This window comes from Eucyclogobius newberryi, unplaced genomic scaffold (genome assembly GCF_026437365.1).
Source record: "Eucyclogobius newberryi isolate DKJ021-1_F unplaced genomic scaffold, fEucNew1.0.hap1 SCAF_13, whole genome shotgun sequence".
NCBI classification, from domain to species: domain Eukaryota; kingdom Metazoa; phylum Chordata; class Actinopteri; order Gobiiformes; family Gobiidae; genus Eucyclogobius; species Eucyclogobius newberryi.
The window spans coordinates 23,231,483-23,258,249 of record NW_027315757.1 but is presented as its reverse complement, the minus strand read 5'-3'; the positions used below and the strand labels follow the sequence as shown (position 1 = coordinate 23,258,249).

Below are 26,767 nucleotides of genomic sequence, written 5' to 3'. Positions count from 1 at the left end.
ATACAGACTGATATTCGTACGTTATGTCCTTTTCTCTATTAGCGATGGTAATGTTGTTTTTCTCGTGTTTTCCCTGAGCTAATAGCAGCTAAATTAGCATTATACATTATGAGCCTTCTTGAAATGCAATCCACCCATCAAGTCAAGTACACGTTATGTCAAATCGTCAGTGTATTTTGTGGTTTATGATCCGGAAGCATTCATAATTTGTAAGAACTGTGAATCAAGACCCTGTAGCTGGAGCTAAACAAATGCTATCTAGATTTATTCCTGTCTTGTTTTCATGGGTTCTTGGTCGTTTTCTACGCCATTTTTTAGATCCACCTGTGTAGGCCCAGCTGAAACGCACAGGTTCACAGTAAATATTCTTAACACAGGAGTCAAAAGCATGGACACATTTTTAATTAGTTTATTTATCTGCATTGGAGAAAAAAAATAACATTTCTGAATGAAATAGCTTTCATATAGACACTGTAGTTGTTATAACTAGGCATTTCTTTACGTAAAACACGTGTTTTTTTTTTTTTAATAACACTCAACTTTGCACTGCAAGTCCTGTCAAAGATTAACAAACGAGTCAACCATTCTTATTCTTTTGCTTTTCCCAAGGTTTTCATAGCTAAATTATACTTACACCAACACAAAGCCAATGATCATTGTTCACAAATTCTTGTGGTTATTTAATTATATAAGTTTTACAGACTGCAATATGCTGCATCGGCTGCACGCAACGATAAGATGACTGAATTGGTTTGAGTAAACCTTGGGAAAACCAAAGTCGTCTTTGCACTTTGTCATTGGACTCTATCCCTGGGTCCAATCCAGTTTTTTTTTTTTTGTTAAATACATGTATTTATTAATAATAAAACAAAACATCAGATTTGGAAAAACTAATCATAGATTATTAACTAGAAAACAATCTTGTCATGTATTTTGAACTGGATAATGACCCAGGTAGCCAGATCCATATGCAAAGTGTTTATTATATTTTAATGTCTGCAAAACCAGTTGCTTTTAACCAATTTCAATCCAACAACACTGAAAGTATTATTATACTTTACATTGTTGCATATAAAAATATATATTTGCTTTGCTTGAAGAAAAATAAATGGTACATAAATAAAAAAGAACATTGTTCACATTTAAAAAGTGTGTGTGTATGAAAGTGCATCTGATATCCAATGGCCTCTTTAAAAAAAAGAAAAACACAATGGCCAGGCAATGCATTCATTTTAAATTAAAGCATTGGGCTCTGCCACAAAGAGGTCCTTCCACTGCACTGATAACGCTTTTCATTTAATATGGCCCATCTTGATAGTTTGGACCCCACCTTAATTGACTAGTAACTGTATGAACACAGAATATGTTCACATGTTCACCATTCAAGATGAAAAAGTCACTTCCGCTTATGTTCTACATCTGAGTCTCTTTCGCTTATGTTCTACCTGTATTTTGCACACAATTCTCAAAGCTTACATTTTGACATAACTACATCCGCAAAACAACTCACTTCCCCACTTCATAATCAACACTACACCAACCTCTTTTGGACAAACCATAATGTCTCCAGGCCAACTTACTTTAATACCTTGTTGAAGTAACCGATTCCCCACTCCACGCGCATGCACTAGCAGCAGAGTTTCTTCCAAACTTACTGTAATCAACCACATCTTATCCACAAAGGCTAATTGTGCTGCTCAAAGGAAAACAACAAATCTAGTGTAAATAAGGGCATGAAATGAAAGGTGAGGCTTCCAATTCAAGACTGCATTTTGGCAAATATGTACTGTATAGATTTCTCCAAAAGACATGAAGAGTAAATACTTGAGAAAAGGCTTTGAAAAACCTACTGCGTTTCCAAACAACAGTGAGCTTGTGTTTCCCTCTGGTGGCAACATTTAGAAGAACATTATTGACTCCTGCTGTCAACAGAAACAACTTCTTTGGAGTGTCTCGAGAAGCCGACAGATGGCGGCTAACACTGACGTCTGGCTCTGTTTGGATTTCGTGGCAGCGTTAACAGATACTGCCGAGTTTGGAGTTCACAACACCAGCAGCTTTCAGCACAATATGTGGGAGAACGGGTGTCTGAGCAGCTCCTCCGCACTGGGCCTCAGCTTGGCCTCCACAAAGATGCAGTGGATAAAGTCCCGGGCCTGTTCGGAGCAGCGCAGAGGCAGCAGAGGCTTGGTGGGCTGAGTGGCGATCTTGAAAATGGCCGCCATGGCTTCGTATTCGGCCCAGGGAGGCTTCTCTGTCAACATCTCCACCACGGTGCAACCAAGACTCCTGTAAAACACACAAGTTCAAATGTAAACTATAGTGCAGAATGGGAATATATTTAGTTAATTTACACTATAGTTATTATTCTGTGACTATTCAGCGATCAGTAGATGAGCAAAGTTCACATCAACTTAACATCTGTGTTGACATTCTAATTACAAAACGACTTTAACCCCATCGAATTCTTCTAAACAATTGTAGGAAACTTTTGTGTTCACCTAAGCTCACATAAAAAAAACTCAAAATGTTGCCCACGTTTCCCTAGTTTGACAATTTTGGTGACAATTTATCAATTCACTTCCTGATTGAACATGGGCAGCAGATGTGACATAACAAAAGTAGGGGCAATACTTTAAGTGTTCACGCCAACGCTTGTCTAATTTATACATTAGTTAGGATTTGACAAATAAAAATATATGACAGCACCGTCATTTCTGAAATTAATGCTTAAACTGTCCAAGAAATGTGTTGTGCGTAAATGAATGTGACATAGGACTATTTTTTAGAACGCTTACTTCTTAATTTTCAACTTTGCTTTTCTTCAGAAACTGCCACTTGATTGATGTAAAACTGTAATAAATAATTACTAACCTTTATGTCCTATCCAGTCAAACTAAGTAATGTCAACCTGCCATATGCACTTTAACGTGACATACAGTATTTGGCACAGTAAAATAATGTACATTTTTATATGACTGTTGTGGTGTACACTTGGACACACATTTATATGGTGCATAGTCGACTAGCACCAACGAAAACCTCGCAAAAGCTAAACTAAACATTACCCCTCGTGAGACAGAATGTTTTGGAAACTTTGATTACTACATTTATACAAGAATTTCTCCCACCTGCCTCCTGGGAACACTACTGCCTTAGTTTACAGAGCATACCAGCCTCTGTTAAGACCTGTCTGACTGGCTGACGGCCAATCACATCATTCACTCGCGGTGCCATGTCTCTGTCGGTTTGCATAAGAGCTGTGTGTTTAGATGTAGCCCGTTCTGCGTGTGGGAGAGTGATTACAGTGGGTTACATACTACAGATGGCTTTTTAGTGGTTTAGTGAAATATTTTACCCTTTAAATCGTGGCCAGTGCATCATTTCAAACTAAAAACCCTCGACGTGACAATGGGCCTAGATTTGCATATTTCTTAACACTTAGCAAGGATGAACACCATGAAACATCCATTGCTGAATGTTAAGACGTTGTCATTTTACCTCTGGCTGTGGAAGAATATGATGTCAGAGGTCAAAGCTTCAGTGAATGCATTTTCCTGAAAGTAGTAAATATTTCCATGATACCAACAGTAGTTATAGGTGCACGATGTAATTTTCTGGTGGAAGGTGCGTCATAGAATACTTTTGGTTCCCAGGGCAAGTTACAGGTCATATCTGTGGAAAGGCAACCCCTCTCACTGTAATTAAGTATATTTCAGCAATATAAGCACCTCTCTTAAAATAACTGCTAGATTAGTGGTGGGAGATATTGATTTTTGTTTTTAGTGTCCCGATAATGATGCTCAGACAATATTATGTAAATCCAACAGGAATGTGTTAAAACAATGTCTTTAAACATATAAGTTGAGCTTAAATTATCAGAAAAATATGGAATGTCTGTTAAGTCTATCACAAAAACAGAAATATCACCTTTTTTAGATTTTTTGTACAAAACGATATACAATACTCAATATTAAAATTTAGCATATTTTCTATTTTCAACATTTGCAAATGATCTACATTTTGATATTTTAGTTAGAAATGTAATGCCATACTGTGGAACATTCCAGGCGAAGCAATATTATCTCAAAGGAGAAAAGAAGGTGGCAAGTCAAAAACGCACCAGAAAACTTACACGGACGCACCTGAATAAAACCTGAACAATGCATAATTTAGGATATTTACCACATGTGGCTAAACCTCTGTGTTTGCCTTACCACACGTCTGCCTTCCTGCCATAGCCCTCTCCGCTGATCACTTCCGGGCTCATCCAGTAGGGGGTGCCGGTCACAGAGCGGATCCCAGTGCCCGACATGCAGATTGTCTGTAGTCTCTTACTCGCTCCAAAGTCCCCCAATTTTACGTTACCCGTGGAATCTCGCAGGATGTTGGCACCTGAAAGACAAAAACAACCAAAATAAACACTCAAAAAAGCTAATTTTATCACAATTTCATAATTTACTTCTAATTGTCAGTCTTCTTGTATATTGATCTAACATAGCTTGTACACGCTATTGTATTTTTTTTATTCTGGTATTGGACCAGCACAAATTGTACGCTGGCTCCTATTGCCTGGATGGTTCAGGTAACTTTATTTACACCCACAGGTAGAATTGGGTTGTAGTTGGAGTTGGATTATTAAACTACACCTTTGATGTCTCTGTGCACAATCATGTTGCCGTGGAGATAAGACACGCCCTCCAGGATCTGTCTTGTGTATTTGCGGGTCACGTTTTCAGTCAGCGCACCATAAGCCTTCAGCTGGTCTTTCACTGAGCCCTATAGAGAGGAAATATGCAAACATCTACATTTTGACACGATCCAGAGCAGTAATAGACACGTGATTTTACTTTGAGAGATCAGGAGGACTCACCCCGGGCATGTACTCCATAAAAATAGTGAGGGTTTTCTCGCTGTGGTCCCTCAGACAGCCATAATACTGCACAATGCGCTCATGATGTAGGTTTTTCAGCAACTGGATTTCACACTCCAGAGCACTGACTTCCTGCACAGGAAATCAACAGACAACAATTTACAGAAATTGTATCAATTCAATTTGGGTTTGCTTTTATCTACATTTATTTTTAATGAAAAAAGATGAATAAATCAAACAACTCCCTAATCCAGAAATCAATATGTTTTAAAGATTCAAATTAAAGCTAATTATGCACCTGGTAACTACGGTAAATTTGTTGATGTACATAGAACAAAATATATAAAGAAAAGTACTGTGCATTTGTATCCACAAAACTGCAGACTTTAAATTTGAGGAAGGCCTTGTTAGGGCAAAACATGTTGGTGCATGTTTTATGTCTGACAGCTATGCTGTAATAAAGGTTCAAACTATTCAAAAAAAGCTAATGTTTTGCATTTTGTTGTCCTTTTGATACACATTTTGAAACACATTTAAACCCCAAAAGCAAAGCCGTTTTCTTAGGTACTAGCATATAATATGACAGCATATAAATCACATATTGAATATGTATTTTCTAATGAAATACAATGTTCTACACCATCAACAGAGCTGTTGTTGTAATAGCATGATTTATCTCAGAACTCACTGCAGCAGATCAATCGACATCAAACATCTCTGTGACTGTGAGGTTTGTGGAGTGACATTTCTCCAGCCACAACATGAGGCTGTTTGAGAAACACAGAGACAGTGTGTGTTTTGTCAGTGGCAGCCAGGAAGGCATGTTAAACTGGGACAGGATAAACATATCACAGCTTTTTGTATGGCTCAAAGTTTAATCCGAGCGGGGAAAACCGGGGCATAGATGAAGTAACTGATTAGTTCATTAAGGCGACAACTGCATTCCTGTGTTCTGACATTAACAAATTCACATACTCAAAATAATGCTTGATGTTGTCACTCTGGTTACCGGAATATTGGGCAAGTTCAAACGTATCCTTGTTTGCCTTGTCAAGACTTCAGTGTTGTAATTAAAGTGAGGTAATATGCAGGCCCTAGGCCCCGTCCCACAAACCTACACTACACACATCACACTTCAATGTGCATTTACTGAAAGTGCATGAACCACACTTCAGATCACTCTTCTAGATAATGTTATGAAGTAAAACTGTAGTGCAAATGTCAGTGATGTTACGACAGCCCAGTTTCGATTATATGCTGGATTGGAAACTAATAAACAAGAGCATTGTTTAACATTTACACTGTGTTGTTATTGGGACATGCTACCTACTTATATATTTATTAAAATATCAGTTTAATAGTGCACTGCTCTAAAACATTTCAGTGGAATGGATTGTAGCATGATACTTGACTGAAATGCGAGCTCAAAACATTTGATCCGCAGGAGAATTGGGACACCGCACTCAGTTCCATTCCTCCTTGTGACCATGAACTCTAATGACCAATTTCCACAAGTGTACTTTAGGTTGTGTCGGGCAGTGTGAGTGTGTTGTGCGAATGATTGGTGGAATTCTTTGTGACTTACGGGGCACTTGACATTACAGGTCTATTTTTAGACATTTTTGCTCTTGTTGTCGTCTTTAAAAAAAGCACATATCCTCAAAATGAACCCATTTTGTTGTTTGTTCAGGAAAAAGCTATAAATACATTCAATAGACACTACAGTACACATTCTGATTGAGTGTATCCTCGATTGACCTGCATGCACGCACGCACGCACTTACGCACACACACACACACACACAGAGACACACACACACAAAACAACCACAATTGTGTATGACTATAGAATTATGTACAATAAGACACACATGACAGACTGATCCACCCTCGCTGTGTGAAGGAGAGGTTTCGCAGGTCTTTCCTTCCTGCTGCTGTCAGACTTATAACAAACACTGTTAGTACTGAACACTCGCAATACTGACCTAACCATGTGCAATTCTGTCATATGTGCAATTGCTGTTGGAATTCATGTGCAATTCATGTGCAGTTGCTGTGAGGTTCATGTGCAATCTATGTGCTGTCGTGACACATATTCATGTGCAATTACTGTCGTGATCACATGCAATGGTATTTATGTATTTATTTATTTATTTGTCAATGGGAGTTTTTGTTTATTTATAGGAGATCTTCTACTGATCTTCTACTAAGTGTTTTTCAGACTTCCTATAAGTGTTCTTTTCTTCTGTATCTACCTCTGTATCTACCTGCGTTGCACCAATGAAATTTCCCCATGTGGGACAATAAAGGAATATCTTATCTTATCTTATCTTATCATGATTGCCTCTACGTCAAAGCATTCGTCACAATTGTCTTACTTTGCTTGTTTCTGGACTGTCGGGGTCAAACTGGACCTGTTTAGCGGCCAGTTCTCTTCCCGTGTCCACATCGTAGCACAGATAGACTTGACCAAAAGCCCCCTGCCCCAGGAGTTTCCCCCTGCGCCATGTGACCGGAGCACTGGGAGCTGGACAAACAAAACACAAAAGATGTACTCAGTTTATGTGAATGAATGATCACAAACAGAACTCTGTGCATTAAACAGTACTGTAAAAATAATGATGGGAAAAAAAAAGGATTCATGGAAAGAAGTCTGGTCAGATGATTATTACTATTGTACATTAAGACTTTTTAAATACATTATCAACCAAATGAAAGTTGAAATATGGCTTCTAGATAAAGAATATGTTTGAAATAAGTATATTTATTGATGAAATGCATAAATTGTTTATACTTGTTCAACATTTTGATATAATAATTGGTCTTTCATATGCGCTTTACAGTCTGTATAATCCAGTTAACAATTATAATGATCAAAATATGTTCAGGATTAGTTTGATTTGTCACGATTAGTCAATTAATCCTTTAGACCCTAAAGGAAATGTCAGTCTGTATTTATTTTCAGATTAGTGTTTGTGAACATTGCATTGACAAATATGTATTTAACATTAGCTGATATAATACATAAATCACTTGGTGGTTTCTTTTGGTCAACATTGTGGATTTGCAGCTACACCTAAACTAGATAATAGTTTAGCCTAATTTTAATATGCTGATATACCTTGATCTAAAACCTGTAAACAATACAAACTACAGCTGAGCAGATACTGACATTTGTGGTTAACCGGTCGTTCCTGTGGGCGGGGCCTGCCCTGGGCGTCCACGAGCTGCCAGCTGCCCAAACTCTCCTCACTGCCATTGAGCGACCTCCGCGACGGCACCAGGGTGAAGAGGTTTCCCTGCGGTCGCCGTATTCGTGGAAACGTCCGCCGACCTGGCATGGGGGGGAAAAGAAAACAGAAAACTCTTTGGAATCGAATGAAAGAGATAAAGAGACAACCTTGCAGTAAATAAAGTGACGAGTTTGTACCTTCACTGTGGTCTTTGTGATGAACAGAAACATGGTACCGTCGCGGATACGTGCCTCCTTTACCCACGATTCTGTCATAAATGTGATTCTCCCGGTCTGCACATACATATAGATATCACAGGAGAACTTTTAACACATGTAGCGAAAGTAATATTACATTATAGAGACTTCATGTGTGTGTATTGTAAACGTTTCCATAGACTGGGTTCAAATGATATGTTAGATATTTCTTTCAAAAACAACAGATCACCCATAGAGTTATAAAAGCACCTGGGGTCTCAATTATAAAGCGTGTGTGCGAACATAAAGGTTACGTTTGTGATCTATCAATTAACAATTTTACATAGAAATTAGTGGTTTTCAGAGACGAGGAAGAAGACGATTTGTGTCCAGAGAGATGAAAAATGAGCACGTTTGTGGAAGCGTGTGTTTAAGCCGTGCGTACACTTTTAGTAAGAATCCCACGTACAGTTTTATGAATGAGACCCCTGCTCTTTCACTGAAATCATTGCATCAAATTGTATAATGTCGTGAACGCAACCTACGCAGTCCAAAAGCAACACAATGTACTTTTCTGTCAGTGTCTTTCTTGCAGAGGCTTTGTATGTCTCACCTGTGCATTCCAGTCTGTTGTCGGGATAGCTCTTGGCGCGGTGCATCCTGGACTTCCTCAGCGACGGGCTAACCAAAAGACACAAACATGTCTTTCAGCACATGCTCGGTTTCTGCAGAAGAGAGAAACCTAACATAAGTAGACTTTGCGTTTGTTATTCGAGTTCCTTGCTGACCTGTCTGAGTTGCTGTCCAAAGACTGACAACTTCCAGAGACGGAGTTTTCGGCACTGCTCCAAGGATCCATCACCTGCTGAACATGAGGAAGATAACGCCAATGTAAACAATCGATAAGCGCTGATAAGTCTTACTTAAAACAAATGATCTACACAACATATGTATAAAAGGATAAGGTATTTTGAGAAAAGATATATAGTGTCTATAAAAACATTATGATTATGGCATTGACTACAAGCATTATAAGCACCGTCCTTTCTTTTCTCAAATCACATTCTTATATTAGTGTTGGTTCTGTTAAAGCTGAGGTACCTCTGAGTCATTAAGGATACTAAAATGCAGACAGTGCACAGTGGTCGATTTTGTCACAAAGTGTCACAATATACTTTTGGGTACCCAAACCTTAAATTTATTTTTTCTGATTGACCTTTTTTTTTAAAAATAACTTTTCTTTTCTTTTGTTAAATGTATTTATCTATTTTTTTTCATACAGGAAAGACCTAATGAGAAAAACTTTATTTTTCGTGGGTACCCTATTAAAATCAAAATACAGATTAAACAAGCACAGAATATTAAAAAAAAAGCCCATAAAACATCCAATAACACAATCAAAAAAATCGTGAAATCAATCAAATTCAAATGTGTTCCTGAAGGCCTTTTTTCTTGACTCAATATTGACAATTGTAAAATAAAAATGGCCTGTGATCTCAAGCGGTGAATACTTGATCCGAAGTTCATCAAACATGTTAAATAATCAGGTAAAATACCAACTAGAGCCTTATAAACAAACAAAAGGCAGTGCTGTTCTCTTCTTGGATCCAATGATTTCCATCCCTACGTAAGTTCATGTAGAATTCACTTTCGAATATAAATGGAATTGAAAAGTTAAACTAATATAATGATAGTTCCTGTGTTTCATTAAGTTTACACTCAAAAGGCATGTATGGTGTGACTTATCCTCATGAACACCTTTTGAAGCCGCTGCAGTGTTTTATGCTGCAGTATTAGAGACTCACACATTGGTCGCTGGTCTCGGGGATGAACTCGCCCTCACTGTTGATGGAAGTATAGGAGCCTTGGCGAGCGATCCTCTGCTGCCGCTCGGGAACGTAACCAGGAGGGGGAGAACTGCGGCCCGTGATCTGGGACCCTGGCCATGGACAACACAACAGAATACACACGATGATTAAATGTAATAGTTGATGCTGTTCTATGTTATTCTGTTAATTTGAGATATCTTTCTATTTATTCATGTCTATCAACATAATATGTATTTGTTTCTATGTAATCTGTCCAGGGACAACGGATGGAAACTAGCATCTGATGTGCAATTCTGTCGTATGTGCAGTTGCTGTTGGAATTCATGTGCAATTACTGTGAAATTCATGTGCAATCTATGTGCTGTCGTGACACATATTCATGTGCAATTACTGTCGGGATCACATGAAATGGTATTTATTTATTTATTTGTCTATGGGAGTTTTTATTTATTTATAGGAGATCTTCTACTGAAAGTGTTTTTCAGACTTCCTATAAGTGATCTGTTCTTCTATATCTACCTCTGGATCTACCTGCGTTGCACCAATGAAATTTCCCCATGTGGGACAATAAAGGATTATCTTTATCTTATCTTATCTTATATCTACACTGTAACTGTTAGAGATGTTCATTAATATGCACTGTCCTTGTGAGTCAGTAAGGAAGTAAGTAAGTACTATGAAACATATTGGTGCGAATTTTAAGCTTAAAGCCATGATACAATAGCTTTTTTTTTTATTTTTTAAATTTTTTTGTGCCTTGGTTTTCTTATCTTGGGGAATACTCAACATATATGTTTATATATATTTTGCTACAATTTATACCCGAATAGACAACTGTTTTTTGTACATAAAAGGGGCTTGTTGCTTGGGATTAATTGAGGCTTTTTCATTTAGCATGTAGGTAGATAATGGCTTAAAGAGAACCCACTGTAGGCAACGTTAATTACGGTTTAATCTTAATTATGGATGTATTTTTGTCACAGACGAAGAGAAATTGGTAGATTAGTGCTGATTTAGACTTCACAAGCAGCTTTCCGTGGAGAAAACTTTCAGACGCACTGTGTCCTGGATCATTGTTGACAGATGAATTGTACATTGTCTTGAAGGGGTGGTTTAACTTCGGCTCAAATGTCATTGAATTAGGCTTGAGGCTACAAGTTCTAACTCAAATCTTGCTCTGTATTGGGTTAATCCCCCAGCAGTCCACTTGATTTGGCTTCAGGGAAAAGTGTAAACCAGGCCACTCTAATAGCACAGAGTAATCAGATTGGCTGCTGTCCAATAGCCATCTTCTAGTAATGCTGAACAGGAAAAGGAAGAGGACCCATTGCTTGAAGGGGAAGCTAAGAACAAGCAGCAGAGAGCTGCGGAGAGGTGACAAAGAGTGCACGAACCGTGTTGCTAAAAAGCAATCGTCAAACATAGGCTAAATACTATAAGAGCAGCGAGGTGTGGGCAGAATATACAAGAGTAACTGTAATCGCAATTTCAACTTACGCAATATCCTTTAGCAAGAAACTAAATACTGAAATAACACCAACGTCGTAATGGCAATGATGACCAAAATATTTACACACTTTTTACTTTTTTTTTTTTAACTCATCCTAATTTAGCCATATGTTGGTCTTGATTTAGGGTTGACTTACTTTGCTTGTAATTAAAAGGGAATTCTTAACGTAATTCTGTGTCAAAAGGTTTTACTGTAATATAATGTACAAAACATCAGCTGCAGCAGGTGTAGTAATGAAAGTACCAGTTGAGTGATGTCGGCCCCGTGACTCGGGCGGCTGGAACGCTGTGCTGTCTCCAGGCGACTGTGAGGCGCTGATCCTCACCTGTTTACAAGGCACGGGGTGTGACACGGTCTGAGGAGAGGAGAGAACATCTGGTCATTGCATAAAACAACTACAGGACCATTACATCATGTTTCTGAGCACATTTGCCCGAGGCGCCCGTGAAGACTTATTGTACATCCCGGTTTGCTATGATGCCGATATGTTCCGATAATTGAGTTAATTTTACTTTCATTCAATCATACTTGTACATATGCTTATTTTTAACTCTTGCTATTTTTGCTACTTTAATTATTTTAAATTTTGTTACCACTTATTTTTTGATCTGGTTATTACATTGGAATGGGTTGAGTTATTTTCCCTTGTGGGTCAATTAAGTTTGTCTAAGATGTATTAGTAACAGTGATTACTAGTCTTTTATTCTGAGTAAAATCGACTGAATGCTAATGATTTTGAGATCATTTGATTATGGCATCAAAAAAGGAGGATCTAAACAGCTTTGTCAACAAGGCGATGATGAAATAAAGAATAAGGAACTAGTTTTTCTCAACCTGCTCAATGACGAAACATCAGAGTTAAACATTACAGCGGCTTATTGCTATAGCTTCAATGTTTGTCTGTAGCAAGTCGCCTATTGTTTTACAGAAGTATACACAACCGAGATCATTTAAATAGATTGGTAATAGTTTGTGTCTTCTTTGCGTCTTACATTGGAGTGTTCGGGCGACAGCAGCAGGATTCGAATGCTTTTCATGTTGGAGCTCCGGTCCAGCAGGTCTACGGCTTTGTCCAGGTCGTCTTGACTTCTGAGAGGGATCGACAACTGACAGGACACAAAATATATCAATCACACATGTAATATATTTGCTAGTACAGCACAATAAATATCAAAAATAACAATACTGCAACATTGGCCAACTCGATAATTGATATTGCAAAAAAAACAACAACAATTAAACAACACTAAGATTTCCAGCTGTTTTATGAGTAAATAACAGTAAATGTTAAAAAAGGATGATGTTGTTCATGATGTTCCAACTTGTGGCCTTGGTTCAGTCTCATCTTGCCATGTTTGACGAGTACATTTTGACATGCACGTTGTTTGTTTTAATTCAACTGAACTCGTTGTGCTGAAAAAGTACCGTATGTAAAATAATCAAACATTGCATCTTTTTCCTTATATTGTGCCAATGTCTGACTCAACATCTGTCTTGTAAGGTATGATGATATGATTTTCTGCATTAACAACTGACAGTCAGGGCACACCAGTTTGAATGGTGTCGCTCTTGGGCCAATAACAAGACAGTATCTAAGGCTGGAGAAAGGCAAAAAAAGGAAAAAAGTCTTCCTTATGTTGATCAATCACAAGGTTTTTAGTGCATTTTATTTAATTAATAATAAATAAAAATGTCTTCCATGAATTTACTGAACATAAACAGTTCATAATTTATCAAGCACTATTCTGACCATCTGTAAATTGCGTAGTCCATTTCATTTTATCTGTAAATTCTGATGTTATGCATGCCCTTTTGATATATTTTGCCACTATCACGATTCATTATTGTTGTATGTTGCACCTCATTGCCTAGTTTGTGAATTTATTACACTATTTGCTGCTGATAACGTGGAGTACAGCATGTGTTTTTTGTACTGAAATTACAAATACATTCTTATTGTGATTCTGATTCTAATAACTGCTATTTAAAATAATATTCAAATCAAATGTCTTCCTTTAAAGTCTGAACTATGCTCCAAACCACATGCTTTTACTGACCGAGTAAGTTTGAAAAGCTTTGAAAAAGACCCAAGCTGAACCCTGGACGATTAGAAATGACTGATTAAAATTTGATTAACTGCACAGCCCTGCGTTCTCTGTCTGACAAAGCAGATTCTCACAAGACTTTGATGAAGAGAAGCTGTAGAAAGGGCAGGCCTCTTTACCTCGTTGTTCATGTAATGTAGGTCCAGCTGCTGACCAAACACGCTCTTCATTTTCTGCTGGACTTCCTCAAACTGCACCGGCCGCCCGAACATGAGGATTCTTCCCCCAAAAAGAGAACATAAAGAAACACATAATCACACAGAGCCACATCCACTTTCAAAGCCATGCGCGAAAAGACACAAAGCACACAAGCGTCAGTGTTTTTTCGCCGGATTCCTCTAAGTACACCTTGCATATTTGTGGTTGGATTTGGCAGCCGCTGCTAAACCACAGTCCTTTTCCTTCTCCAGTTTGAACTCGCATATCGGTCCAATTGTCTTAGAATCAAAGGCAGCGCGCGTTTCTGTCCGACTGATCTGAATGAACGTGTGACGAGAACGGCGCGCCTCCTGGAAACGTTGCTTTCACGACCTCTGACCCTTTTCTGTAGCGTCATTAGCAAAGTGCAAAAAATAGCCGCGTACCTCCTCTCGCCGGAAAACTCAAACTTCATCCTCACGTCGTCCTGCAAGAGAAACAGAAAGTGCATCAGAGGTCACTGGAAAAACTGAGGCGATTTCAAAGAATCACTTGAAATCTCTACAAAAGAAAGGCTGAGATTACAATTCATATTTGTGTTGTATTATGTTATATTACCAGAGCCACCACAATATTAAAGGCAAACCAGGCAATTGCCTTGGGCCCCAAAGTGGAGGGGCCCCAGAGTACATGACTCAACAAACTTGGAAAAGTGACAGTTGTTATGATAAGCAATATTTCCTCTTAAATATTAATTTTTAAACTACAAAACAAGCATTTTTAAATCATGAACTGTTAAAAAAGGTCTGGCAAGGGGCCCCCAAAACTCCCTCTTTCAGAGGGCCCCGATGCAGTCTAGAGATGGAGGTACATTGCATACATTTTCATGAATTTGTTAGTGGGGAGCCTCAACAAAAACATTTTTAATCCCCATTTTAACATCCCCAAATTACAAATCAAGAAATGACCAATGCATATCAACAACAATGTTTCAATTTGGAACTCATTTCATTAATGTTTTTATTAGTCACAGCTTCCTCGAGGCTGAACGTAAAGTCGAGGCTTGAACAAACTCTAAGGCCACCACTGCCAACAAATCCAAATGTTAATAGTATTTACAAAACTCCTGAGTAAAAGTGAGTTTGTTTATGATTTTAGGTTTTGTCAGTGGAATTTGCCTGCAGTTGACTAAAGTGAACCACGAGGCAACAGGAAATCACACACTATAAATATCCATACAGAAAACATCTAGCAAACAGTGCATTTATCAGTAAAAAAGCAGATACAATTCACAATTCACACCCAAATCTCAAGATGAGTCACTACATACTTTTTAATTCCCGTTGTTGTGATTATAAATTTCAATTTCAATTTCAAATCAACTAATCAAGTGTTTGTTCGACACCATTGACATATTAATCAACTAAAGATCTACTGCGCTAGTGGAATTAAACCTCAAGAAAGCAAACAAAAGCAATACAAGATGTTGAAAAATCTAAACCAACAGAGGACGTGTTAACAAAGTCTAATGAATTGGAAGAAACACTTTCCAGAGTCCGCAGTGTAAATGGAGTTACCAATCATACTCCCAAAAGCTGGTTTGACTGTAAAGCAAACGCTGAGCTCACAAACGCTGCCTCAGAACGCTTTCATAACTGCACCTTTGTGGCATTAATAAAACACAGGAGTGGGTGGTCTCTCGTTTTTTTCTCCAGGAGCTGAAATAGCAGTCGAAGCTTGCCATATCTATGTAATATATTAAAAACGCAGCAGTAGAAACATTTTTGTGGCCGGCAGCGTGTACTTGACGTCCTGTTTGGTATGTTCCAGTCAAACGTGTGGGCACCATGAATATCCACACACAATCACACGCTGCTGCGGCGGTGGTCCGCAGTCAGAAACTCAACAGACGGACCAAGACAAACACTGCCCCAGTGTTTAAGGACTTCCGGAATATTATTCATAGGCTAAACCATTAGGCCTCACTCACTTTCTAAATCTACACACAGAGCCCAAAGCTAGATCTAACATTAAGGAGCAAAGTATTATAGTGTGACTGGTTCAAAAACTAAAGACATGTGATAAAAATGTATGATAAAAAAAGAAATGTAACCCTTAAACTTTGATGTATGAATACCAAGATCTAGTGTAGAAAGTGTGTAGTGAGTAGAAAAACTGCTCTAAACTAGTAGGTCTGGTCAAGAATGTTGGATATACTGAGTCAAGGTGGTGACTTTGGTTGGTTAATTGTAGGAGTACAACAAGCAACTAATGGTTGAAATTATCGTCAACTCATTTTGTTCTCAACTGTTCGTTAACTCGTTGATGCAAAGGCTCCAAAACATGCATGTGCTGAGAAAAGAGGTTTTATCAGCAGTAATTACATGGAAGAAAAAGAGGACATGTGTACATTTTGGGATTTTTGTGACAATCTCTCCCTCTTGTCTTCACTTTAGCTTCATCTTGATCTAAGTTAGTAAAAATCTCATATTCATTGGGCCTTTCACATTCTAAACAACAATAAGCAATAAGCTGTAGTTAAGTGATTATTCAGATCACAGTAATAACCAAAAAACAATGATAAGTCAATTTCAGAGGCACAAGTAACTCACTTCTGTTTAATCTACATTCCAAAAAAGTAACCTTAAATTTGAAGCGTCTAATTTTTTCCCATTAACAGTACTTTATTGTTCAGAAATATGTACTTCTGAAAACGAGAGTCACGAGCGCAATCAATGGATATCTATTCGACAACGTGAATGAAAGGGAATAAAGGATTTCACTGTTGTTTGGAGAATACAAAACCCTCACAATATTCGTAACACTCACATTTAATATCCTTAAAGTAGGAGTGACAAAAACTAAACCAATCTGAGCTGGTCCCAAGCCAGTGTGAGCCTACGCCAAGTTGACAATTTGATTCATTGCGACAGAAGATGAATTAAGAGTGTAAATCCTTTTTTTAATCTTCCTCTGACCACTCAGCATCTTGTTTTCGGCTACTCTGCACAATAAAATATCTCAATCTCTAACAAAACATCCTCCGTGTACTAATACTGCACCTCAACACGCATTTGAACTGCCGTCTCACCTGTCTGTTGACTTGGGCGGGCGGCTTTGGCTTTCCGACGTCGTAGGACAAAATGGGCTGTCGGCGAGTCATCTGCAAAGCCACCAGGTCCTTCATGATGGAGTGGAGCGCCTGCCTCTCATCTGCGGACACAAACCTGGCCGTGAGCAGCATGTTGTTCTACTGTAAACGCCGCTGGGAACTACGGCTGCTTTTATGCGAGAAAAAGGGGAGCCGAGCCTGACTGAGATCAGAGCGAAAGTCGGCTGTCGATGCTCCTGTGGTAAAACACACACTACCTTTAATGGTCAAACGAGTAAATAAACAAGAGGAGCAACAAAGGGTACACACCATGAAAGGGAGAGCTGTGTTCAGAATTATTTATCTAAATTCATTGTATACTCACGTAAAAGAGCTGACAAATAAACTTAAAGCCAGACAGTCATACTTCTTTTGAAATAAAAAAGTGTTTCTCTTAATTGTAGAAAACAGTTAATCCAGCCTACATTTATCTCAGTGCTGGATTATGGTGATGTTATATACCGTATTTTCCATTTTACATAAGAGCGAGTTATAAGAGGGCGCTATAGACTGAGCGATGCAGAAGAAAAATCAGCACTTCCTCTACCTCCAGAGTTTGGGGAGTTGTTTATAAGTGACACAGAGGAAGAAGAATTCAATGGATTTAGTGGTTTGGGGTAATACTGATGCTTTGGTAGTCTTCTTAGCATGTTCTTTATGCTATAGTTATCTGAATAACTGTTAATATGTTACATTAACATACCAGACACTTAGCACAGTTCGTTGTCTGTGCCTCATGTAGCTGAAGGTGTTACGTTAGCATACGTACACCTATTCATCATGTTCTTTAATCTGTTATTATTACCGGTATTTTAAATTGCATTTCAAGATGAAATGTCTGTTCTTGGTCTTGGATTTTATCAAATAAATTTCCTAAAAAGAAATTGACTTATACTACAGTGCGACTTGTGTGTTTTTTTCTTCTCTATTATGCATTTTTTGGCTGGTGCGATTTATAATTCAGAAAATATGGTACTGTATATGCTTTCTACAGCAACAGTGTTAAAACCTCTGAACTCAGTCAATCAGTCAGCTCTAAGGTTCATTACAGGAGAAGAAGACAGAACTCACCACTGTGAATTATACTCTAAAGTAGGAGGCAATCATTGGGTGAAATAAGAGAACAGCTCTGCATTTGTTCGTTCATAAAGCTCTCATTGGGATTTTACCTGATTATTTAACAATTTTACTGCACATGAGATTAGGTCTTCAATGATTAAGATCACAGGACAGTCTTATTTTAGAGTCTCAGAGTCAATACTGAGCTAGGGAAAAAGGCTTTTAGCAAATTTGCTCCAGGCTTAAAGAACAAAGACTTTTTAAATGAAAGGATTTTATGGCTTTTAATGATCATTATTTGTTTTTCTTTCTAAGTTCACAGTTATTTATGCGAACCAACCTTGAATGACTAAAGTGCAGTATCTCACTGAGCAGATTCAAAAACGTTCTTACTTTTACTCAACAACTACAGGTTAAGGAACAATAGGGCCCTTGTTAGATGTAGAAATACACTTGCTGAATCACTCATGGCAACACTGATACTGCCCTGTCAAAAAGCACTACAAGTTCAGACAAAGTAAACATTCCTCTTGTGTTGTTTGGAGCGACATCACAAGACCCGGTTTCCACGCATATGAAACTAGCACAGAAAGACTGGGGGGAAATATTGAAAAGATTCAAATTCAATTCACACGATAATAGTTTTTGATGCATGATATATTGTTACAGAAAATATCACAATAAATGGTAATATTGAAGCTACTTTATGCCGCCGACACTAACATTAACGCAGGAAAATTATAGTTAACCCTTTTCCAAATGAACCAAATCATAAAAAACATAAGATGTTATAAACAAAGAGCAGAATTAAACATTTTGTAGTTTCATTTTTGAGTCTAATATTTTAAATATTTCACCCTCTACAGCTGAATTTTTATGTATTGCCAAAAATTTACAAAACATGATAAATATTAAGCCCCCAAAAATATTGTTCCAGCTTTCTTTTACTAAACGACAAATAGAAATAAGAATTTAATTTCAGAATTTCGATAGCTACTTATCCTGCTGCCAAACTCAAAACCAAACTCTTCACCCCGAGACCCAGCTCTTCACTCAGTTATTCATAGTATGTCTTGTTCTATCTGCTGCAGCGAGGGAAACATGCCCTGGCCGTCTGTCTAACATCACAGTTCAGAAGACTTACTCATGGCGCCGCTGCTTGTGGACTTGGTGGTCTATCAAGCAGCACTCCAAAAATGTGTCTCTGCGATGCCAGCGGTCTGCCAGAGGAAAACAGGAGAAAAGCATTTGATTTACGAAGAGTTCAAAGAAGTTTAGCACACACAGACAGCATGTCGTTATGAGGGACATTTCACGTAATGTAGGGTTATATTTGAACCTTTACAACTCAACATGATATATTTCACAGGTAAACTATAAAAGAACAATGTTTTACATTAACTGAGAAGACTATTGCCCCCATAGTCTAAAACCACCTGAGTAATCATTTATATGAAAAATGTATATACTTTCTGCTTGTTGTATTAGCATAAATATGCATACATAACTGTATTTAATATCTTATCAGTGTTTTTTTATTTGTGAATGCGTTAAGTTACATATTTAGTGACATATTTGCCCAATGCAATTAATACAATTATTCAAACGAGTATAGCCTGTGCCACCGTAGTCTCAGTATAAACCTGTGGGAAACACTGATGGAGACAGTGTCATACCAGGAATAATGCTAAATATTGTTGATCCGCTGTTCATTTAGTTGCATGAGGCAGTGAGCAAATGCAAATGTTTGTAGGCTGCGTTTTATACATATACAGAATATGATTTTAGGGAGATAGAAACAAGCCATTAGCTCACATTAAAAGATGCTTCACATAAATGCAGATGTATTTAAAGTTTATCTGAGTTTTAGCAATTAAATTACCTCCAACAGAATAAACTCATGATGTTACTCATTGTTTAGGCAAGCAATACATCTCTGTGAACCCAACCAGGTACAGCAGACCCTCCACATAATGCAGTTACATAATGCGGAACACAAACATTACAAAAATAAAAAGTAATTTCTGAAGGTTACATGTAAGCAGCGCAAATGTTATTCAAACTTATTCAATGTTACTTCAAACAAAATATGACTCAAGCACAAATAAAATGGTGCCCGTCTACTGCCTCTGTTACACCTTTACTTCGGGCGTATTTTTACAATCTGCTTTACGACTGAAGTGATTTACAGTGACGTTAAGCAAAGAGACTGATGCTAATTGACAGGAAAACCCGGTCTTTTCGTGCCCGATTCGCAGGCAGCAGATTAAAAGTACAGAAAAGCTCTCCTTTTTGCACAGCCTGCTTGAATCACAGAGGCTGCAGCGCATGCGAGTGAACGAGAAGACAATTGCAAACGTCTGGGTCCAGTCTGGCACCGTCGAGCTGGGAAGAATGTCTTAGACGGCGTTTGTGCCATGTTCAATATCCACCACGTTTAGACTCTTGGGCTGCACGAGCTACAAACGCCACTGCCAAAGCCCTATTGTTGTTGTTAACCGGCACGCAGCATCAACAGCAATATAAACTCAGGCATTTCCTTCAATAGACGAGGCTTCCCCAAAATTATACCAATAAACCGAGGATGTGAAGCCTATTCAAGACAGAACAACTCTAATCTAGGTTAAGGTTGATTCAAGGACTTTTAAACATGCAATTGTCTACTTTCAATGACTGTACTTGAATTTTTGTGACTCAGCACGTTTAAACTTTTAAGCAATTAGATCACTTTGAATGAAGGTTAAATGACTGAAAGGATTTTTCTTTGCACTCATCTCTTTTATTTCTTAAACTGTTTTTTAATTCTCTCAATTTCTTTGTGATTTGAATTCATTTTTTCCTGTTGTGTGAAGCACTCTGAATTGCCTTGTGTATGAAATGTGCTCAACAAATAAACTTGCCTGGCCTTGCCTAAATGAATAATGAACTAACTGTCAATATGGCAAGTAGTTCACACGTTTGATAGGCCTGCTATTTTCTATGCCTCGTCTTACTGTCAATCAGTGGTAAACGTACAGTAAAAACAAGAACAACAAACTTTTTTTTGTCTTTATAGTGTCTAGGTTGTAATCCTTGTCTTATTTTGTACAAAAGAGCTTACACAGAATGAACAGCTTATCCAAATAAATTGTAAAATCAATTAAATGTGACAATCAAGATCAGTGATCTTTGTAATCCCTGCAGAAATTAACACTATTTAGACACAAATGCACAAATGTATTCACTTCAAGTCACTTTCGCAAATCAATTCAGAGCAGAATCATTGTATTAATCACCTCAACACCATATTTTCCTTGTTTTCCAGCCTTAAACTTTTTAACATTGAGCTTCTTTAAATCCACCTAGTTTTCAATAACAAACACTGTCAATAAAATGTATTATCACTTATTAGTAACATCACAATTCAAAAAGAACCCCTTCTGTCTCAATATGACCTATTTAAAACTATTGGTGCTATTAATCTACGGTAGTTATCTTCAGAAATGATCCCATTTGAACTCTCCTTTTATCAATGCACTGATCTCAGCCCGTACAGCACAAACACAGTCAAAGATAACTGCATGTCGTGTCGGCAGAGGTGAAGTTCAAGCCGGCGTTGAAGTGTCAGGGGGCAAAGGTGAGCAACTAAAGACCACTAAAACTCAGGTGTCAGCGGCAGCTCGTTGGCCCTTGATTTCTGGGTAATAATCGCCCACAGGAATGTCGAGCATGTCCGTCTGCTCCGTGAAGCGTGGACACATTATGTTCAGGCGGCTTATGTTCCTACAGCCCACGTCCGCTCGTCAAACCGTGGCTTAACGGTAGAACAGAACATGTAGGACATTTCTTTATTATCTTTATGAACTTTACTATTTAGCCGTTTTTAGATTTTCAGTGTCGATTGTAATGTAAATGTATTTCCACAATAACAAAAGTATATGATGCAGACATTTACGTTTTGGTCACAAAACTAGGCCTCATTCAATAAACAAAAGCTGAAACTACACGTACATCTCAATGGAGAACTACAATGTCACGTGTTTGGAGAGAATTCTGTTGGAAGACTGTATCCAAACTGTATCCAAACTGCTCATTATCCACAGGGAAATGCTAAATGTTGGAGTAACCGTTGCAGCCATTAGGCATACCACTATCATATGTTCTGGGACTGCCCTCAACTATATTGGACTGTACTTGTGTCTCAAAACATGCAATGGTATTTATGTATTTATTTAAACATGCAATGGTATTTATATGTTCTGGGACTGCCCTCAACTATATTGGACTGTACTTGTGTCTCAAAACATGCAATGGTATTTATTTATTTATTTAAACATGCAATGGTATTTATGTATTTATTTATTTATTACATGCAATGGTATTTATGTATTTATTTATTCATTTGTCTATGGGAGTTTTTATTTATTTATAGGAGATCTTCTACTGAAAGTGTTTTTCAGACTTCCTATAAGTGATCTGTTCTTCTGTATCTACCTCTGTATCTACCTGCGTTGCACCAATGAAATTTCCCCATGTGGGACAATAAAGGAATATCTTATCTTATCTTATCTTATCTTAAAATCTTGCCATGGACACAATAAATGGATACCTTTGATGCATATGGCAGGAAAAGGCCATCACAAAGAAATGGATGACACAAACCACCACAATCAAGGACTGGACTGACATACTGGTTCCTTGATGTGAAGCGCTTTGAGTACCTTGACGGTAGAAAAGCGCTATATAAATGTGACCATTTACATAATAACAGACATTAGACAAATGGAAAAATGGACATTCGGACTTAATTTGGAAATGGACAAATTTGACTAACTTTGGAATAAATGGGACTTTTATTCTAATTTAAATGTGCCGTGGTTTAGTTTATTTTGTTTAGTTGATGTATACTTGTGCTCTTATTTTGCTCTCTGGTTGTGTTCTCTGTCATCTGTTTGTTCTATTTTTTTTTTATTAAAGGCGTAATGGACGATTTTTCGCCGATTTGAGAACTGAAACGGAAGTGCGCATGCGCACTCCCCCCGTGCGGACCTGCACAAGAGCATCGCGGCTAGAAGTGCGTTTGTTTACAAGCGCAACGGATCGCATCTCTCGTCTCCCGTAGATTTCCGTCTCCTCTGAGCCAGCTCGAACTGTCTTTTTCTGTCTTAATTTTGTCCCGTACACTGAGGGAACTATATTATAATAGATCAATGCGCTTGGACACAGGGAAACGTGCTGCTCTCCTGGGGACGAGCCGACGAGGCTGCAGGTGAGCAGTAGGTGCATTGATTGATACGTGGCAGGACTAATCGGCAGTCCACGCCACGAGGAAATGAGACCAAATTGGAAATTTGGGCCAAAAAAACGTCCATTACGCCTTTTAAAAAAGGAAAGGGAAAGCTGAAAATGTTTCTGGTGCTTACTAATTCTTTGCAATTTTTCCAGTTTTTTTTGTAAAATACTTGTGTATTTTTTGTGCTATTTATTTGTTGCAGCTCAAGTTTTGTTCACGATATGATTCTTAGAAAAGGGGTTACTAGGATTATCCTGTTTTAGGGTTATTGGGTCAGTAGCATAATATATAATTATTGTTTATTGTCGCATTTTCTGTATCAGCGTTGTACTAAAAAGTTATCTTGACAGTCTTACTCCTCACTTTGGGTTCTCATAACTAACCAGTGAAATAAGGGTGGACCACCATCACACAGTCCATCCTTGAGCTGATTACTTCTGGGTTTACGATCAATAAAATACATCATCATTAGACAGTGGTCTGGGGTTTGTAATAACATAACTTGCTAAACCTCTTTCGGCGTCTGCGTTTAATTGCATCGTTGTTGGTATGAGGGGAATTCTCTGTAAATGCAGCCTGTTTGCACTCAGTAGTCAGCTGCACTTTATTTTCCTTGTATCACATTTCCAGGAGTTGCAGGATTTACCAGGATTTTCTTCCCCCGTTCTTTTTGCCGTCTGCTCAAAAGGTGTTTAGTCTGAGCCTGTTTTTCCCAGCATCAGTGCTTGCTCTTGGGGCATCTGGACGTTACAGTCAAATCCGCTGGCACAACTTCCTTCTTGTTTCAGGTGTGTTCATAGAGATCAGTTTAGGCGTTTGTCTTTTAGAACAAGGATCAAATACTTTCAGGACGATGACTGTCATAAATATATTTAAAATGTATAATACTAAAGGTAAACCTGAAAGAGATCTTGCTTGTAATGGCCTGGTGCTGTCACCTGTCTCCTTGGATATAGATGAGTTTAATGTCATTCTGTGAGGAATAGTTGAGACAAAGCTATACGTTCTCCATGGAAACAAGCAGGTGGTGGACCCTTCACCATCAGAAAAGGTTAGATGGTGCACCTTTATGCTATTGGAGAAGTTCAGGTGCATTGTTCCTGTGTTGACACTTCCACAAACACCGCGGGATGAATTGAGGAGAGCGAACACTTTAGTATTACAGCTCTGCCTCTGAGCAGACACAGACCTATGTCATAGGCTGCTGTTTTTTAATTGTAGTCGGTGCTAAAATATGTCTGACATTCTAAATAAGAAAGAGAAAAGCTAAACAATATCATTTTTTATACAGGTACAATATTTGTGACATGTTATGGTAGAATTAGCGATGGCACAATAACATGCAATAGGAGACCCCTGCAGGTACAAGAACTTGGGTGGTACATGGAATGCTTTCAGACTTTAAAAAGGTTAAATTCTAAGTATATATAATTTAAAAACATCTTCTAGTTACATCCTCAAGTTTTCAAGGTTTCTGGACATCAACATAGGTAAATATACTAACAGTAATTGACAGTATAGGCTACTTATAGACATTTACTTGTGTTAGGGGGTGCTTTTGACACAAATGTTGGGAACCACTGCCATAGAAGACCTTTGAGGCTTGTAGATGACTCCAGAATAATCATAATTTGTCAGATAATTTGATTGTGTACTAGTAAAACTGACAAGGTCTACTCTTGACTTGACACATTGAAGCCCGATGTAAACAGCAGCCATGTCATCGCTCACCTGTCTGTCACCTGGACGTCGGCCACGTGCTTCGCCGCGCAGGTCACGCACAGTCCCGCGTCCATCCTCACGCGCGCGGACACACCGGTCCGCGCGCGTCCACGTGCTCCGACCCTCCGACCATCAAGTCTTTCTTTACCGTAAAAACTCGGGAGAGAAAAGGAGACGAAGAGAGTCGCCGAGTGTCCGCCTGTCGTCCCGCGGTGACGCTACATCCCGCTGCTAGGAGACGCTTGTCCCGAGAAAACTCCGGAACTTTGCACCGAACATGGCAACAAAAAAGTGAAGTTCAAATTAAAAGTGTTGTAACCGCGGCGCAGCGTGAATTGGAATCCATCAGTGCGCCGCTACTCCGCTGCACATTTCCGTGATTCTTAGCTTGTCTTCCTGCTAAGTGCGCACATTTTCTGCTGCGCCGCTGTCATATTTAAGATAATTTACACTACGCTAAAAAAGCTACAAAATAAAGTAACACAACTCCACAACTCTGCGCACATCCGAGGTCCGAACCAGACGACAAAATAGTTCAACTGTGTTATGTATTGGAGGAAACAAAAATGGTATGTAAAGCGATTTTAAAACGTGAACGCTAGATGTATATGGTTAAGCGCGCGTCAACATAATAAACTTCATTAGTAGCTGCTTATTCTACAGTAATAAACGATGAATAAATGCACAAATTAGAGATAAAAAACGCGGGTAGTTAAATCAATCCTCTTGCCGATCAGGTCTTTGTCCAGTCAAAACGATGTGAAAAATATCGTCTGAAAAAGTCAAACTTCCTGACAGAAAAATGTCGACCGTCTCATTGGGCAAAACTTTCCGACAGACGATGAAAGAAGTACTCCAGGTGGATGCACGTGTCGCGGCGTGCGTCCGGGTCCAGTTGTGTCGACTAAAGTGATGTTATTCTGCAAAGCTTTCATTGCCGAAGTGTCCAAAACAATAAGTGCAGTGAAGTTGTCGGGAGCGCGCTGTTACTCGGTGGAAGTGTGGACGGGAGCGCGCGCGGTGTTGTTGGTGGGAGGGTCCGCCCATGGGCACGCCCCCCTCCAGCCGTGACGTAACGGGGCTTCAGGACTCGAACCGCTGTGGGAGAACGTGTGTGATCACTTAAAACCAGACTCTACAGGCAAAAACTGTTGTGTGTTTTGGTCAGTTTAAGCTCCCAACGTACATAGAGTTGACCCATTCAAAGGTTTTTTTTTTTAAATGAGGCAAAAGTGGAACATAATTAATCTTGTAATATCAAAAACTGAGATTAACCTCAGGATATCAGAGCTTGGTTTGTTAATATTTACAGAAGTTTATTGAAAGACACTTGATATTGAGTTTTAGATTTTACCAGACAAATGACGTATCGACCCTATAGTTTCTCATTTGATTATCAGGTTTATGACATACTGTATCATACATTCTTCTATTTTGTGAAGCTGAAATGATTTGTTTTAGGTTAGAAACAAGTAAAGCAAACTGATTAATATTTGTTGTTGTCATAAATATTCAAAATAACTAGTCATTTAGATCTGATGTCAGTTAAATAGCCCTTATCACAATGTAATGCATGATTTTACAGAAGGATCTCTGGATATCTAATTCTAAACTTAATTATTTCAACATTTTAATCTAAAGAAATTAGGCAAAATTGGTTAATTAGAGCCAATTTTGG

General features: G+C 38.4%; 1 protein-coding gene across 2 annotated transcripts; it reads right to left on the bottom strand.

Moving 5' to 3' along the window:
* Positions 1 to 1,043: 1,043 nt before the first annotated feature.
* map3k3 (mitogen-activated protein kinase kinase kinase 3) lies at positions 1,044 to 25,258 on the bottom strand. Of its 2 annotated transcripts, none has more exons than XM_072442974.1 (17): positions 25,099 to 25,258; positions 19,240 to 19,315; positions 16,977 to 17,098; positions 14,332 to 14,372; positions 13,867 to 13,966; positions 12,635 to 12,748; positions 11,886 to 11,997; positions 10,109 to 10,242; positions 9,092 to 9,168; positions 8,917 to 8,984; positions 8,304 to 8,399; positions 8,046 to 8,207; positions 7,252 to 7,400; positions 4,874 to 5,005; positions 4,650 to 4,779; positions 4,218 to 4,395; positions 1,044 to 2,289 (listed from the first exon to the last, which is right to left on the bottom strand). In XM_072442974.1, the coding sequence occupies exons 2-17, from the start codon at positions 19,241 to 19,243 to the stop codon at positions 2,061 to 2,063; spliced, it is 1,848 nt and encodes a 615-aa protein (XP_072299075.1). In that variant the 5' UTR covers positions 19,244 to 19,315; positions 25,099 to 25,258; the 3' UTR covers positions 1,044 to 2,060. The 2 variants fall into 2 exon arrangements, with proteins under 2 accessions (XP_072299075.1, XP_072299076.1); XM_072442975.1 differs by having other exon boundaries at positions 9,092 to 9,165.
* Positions 25,259 to 26,767: the final 1,509 nt, after the last annotated feature.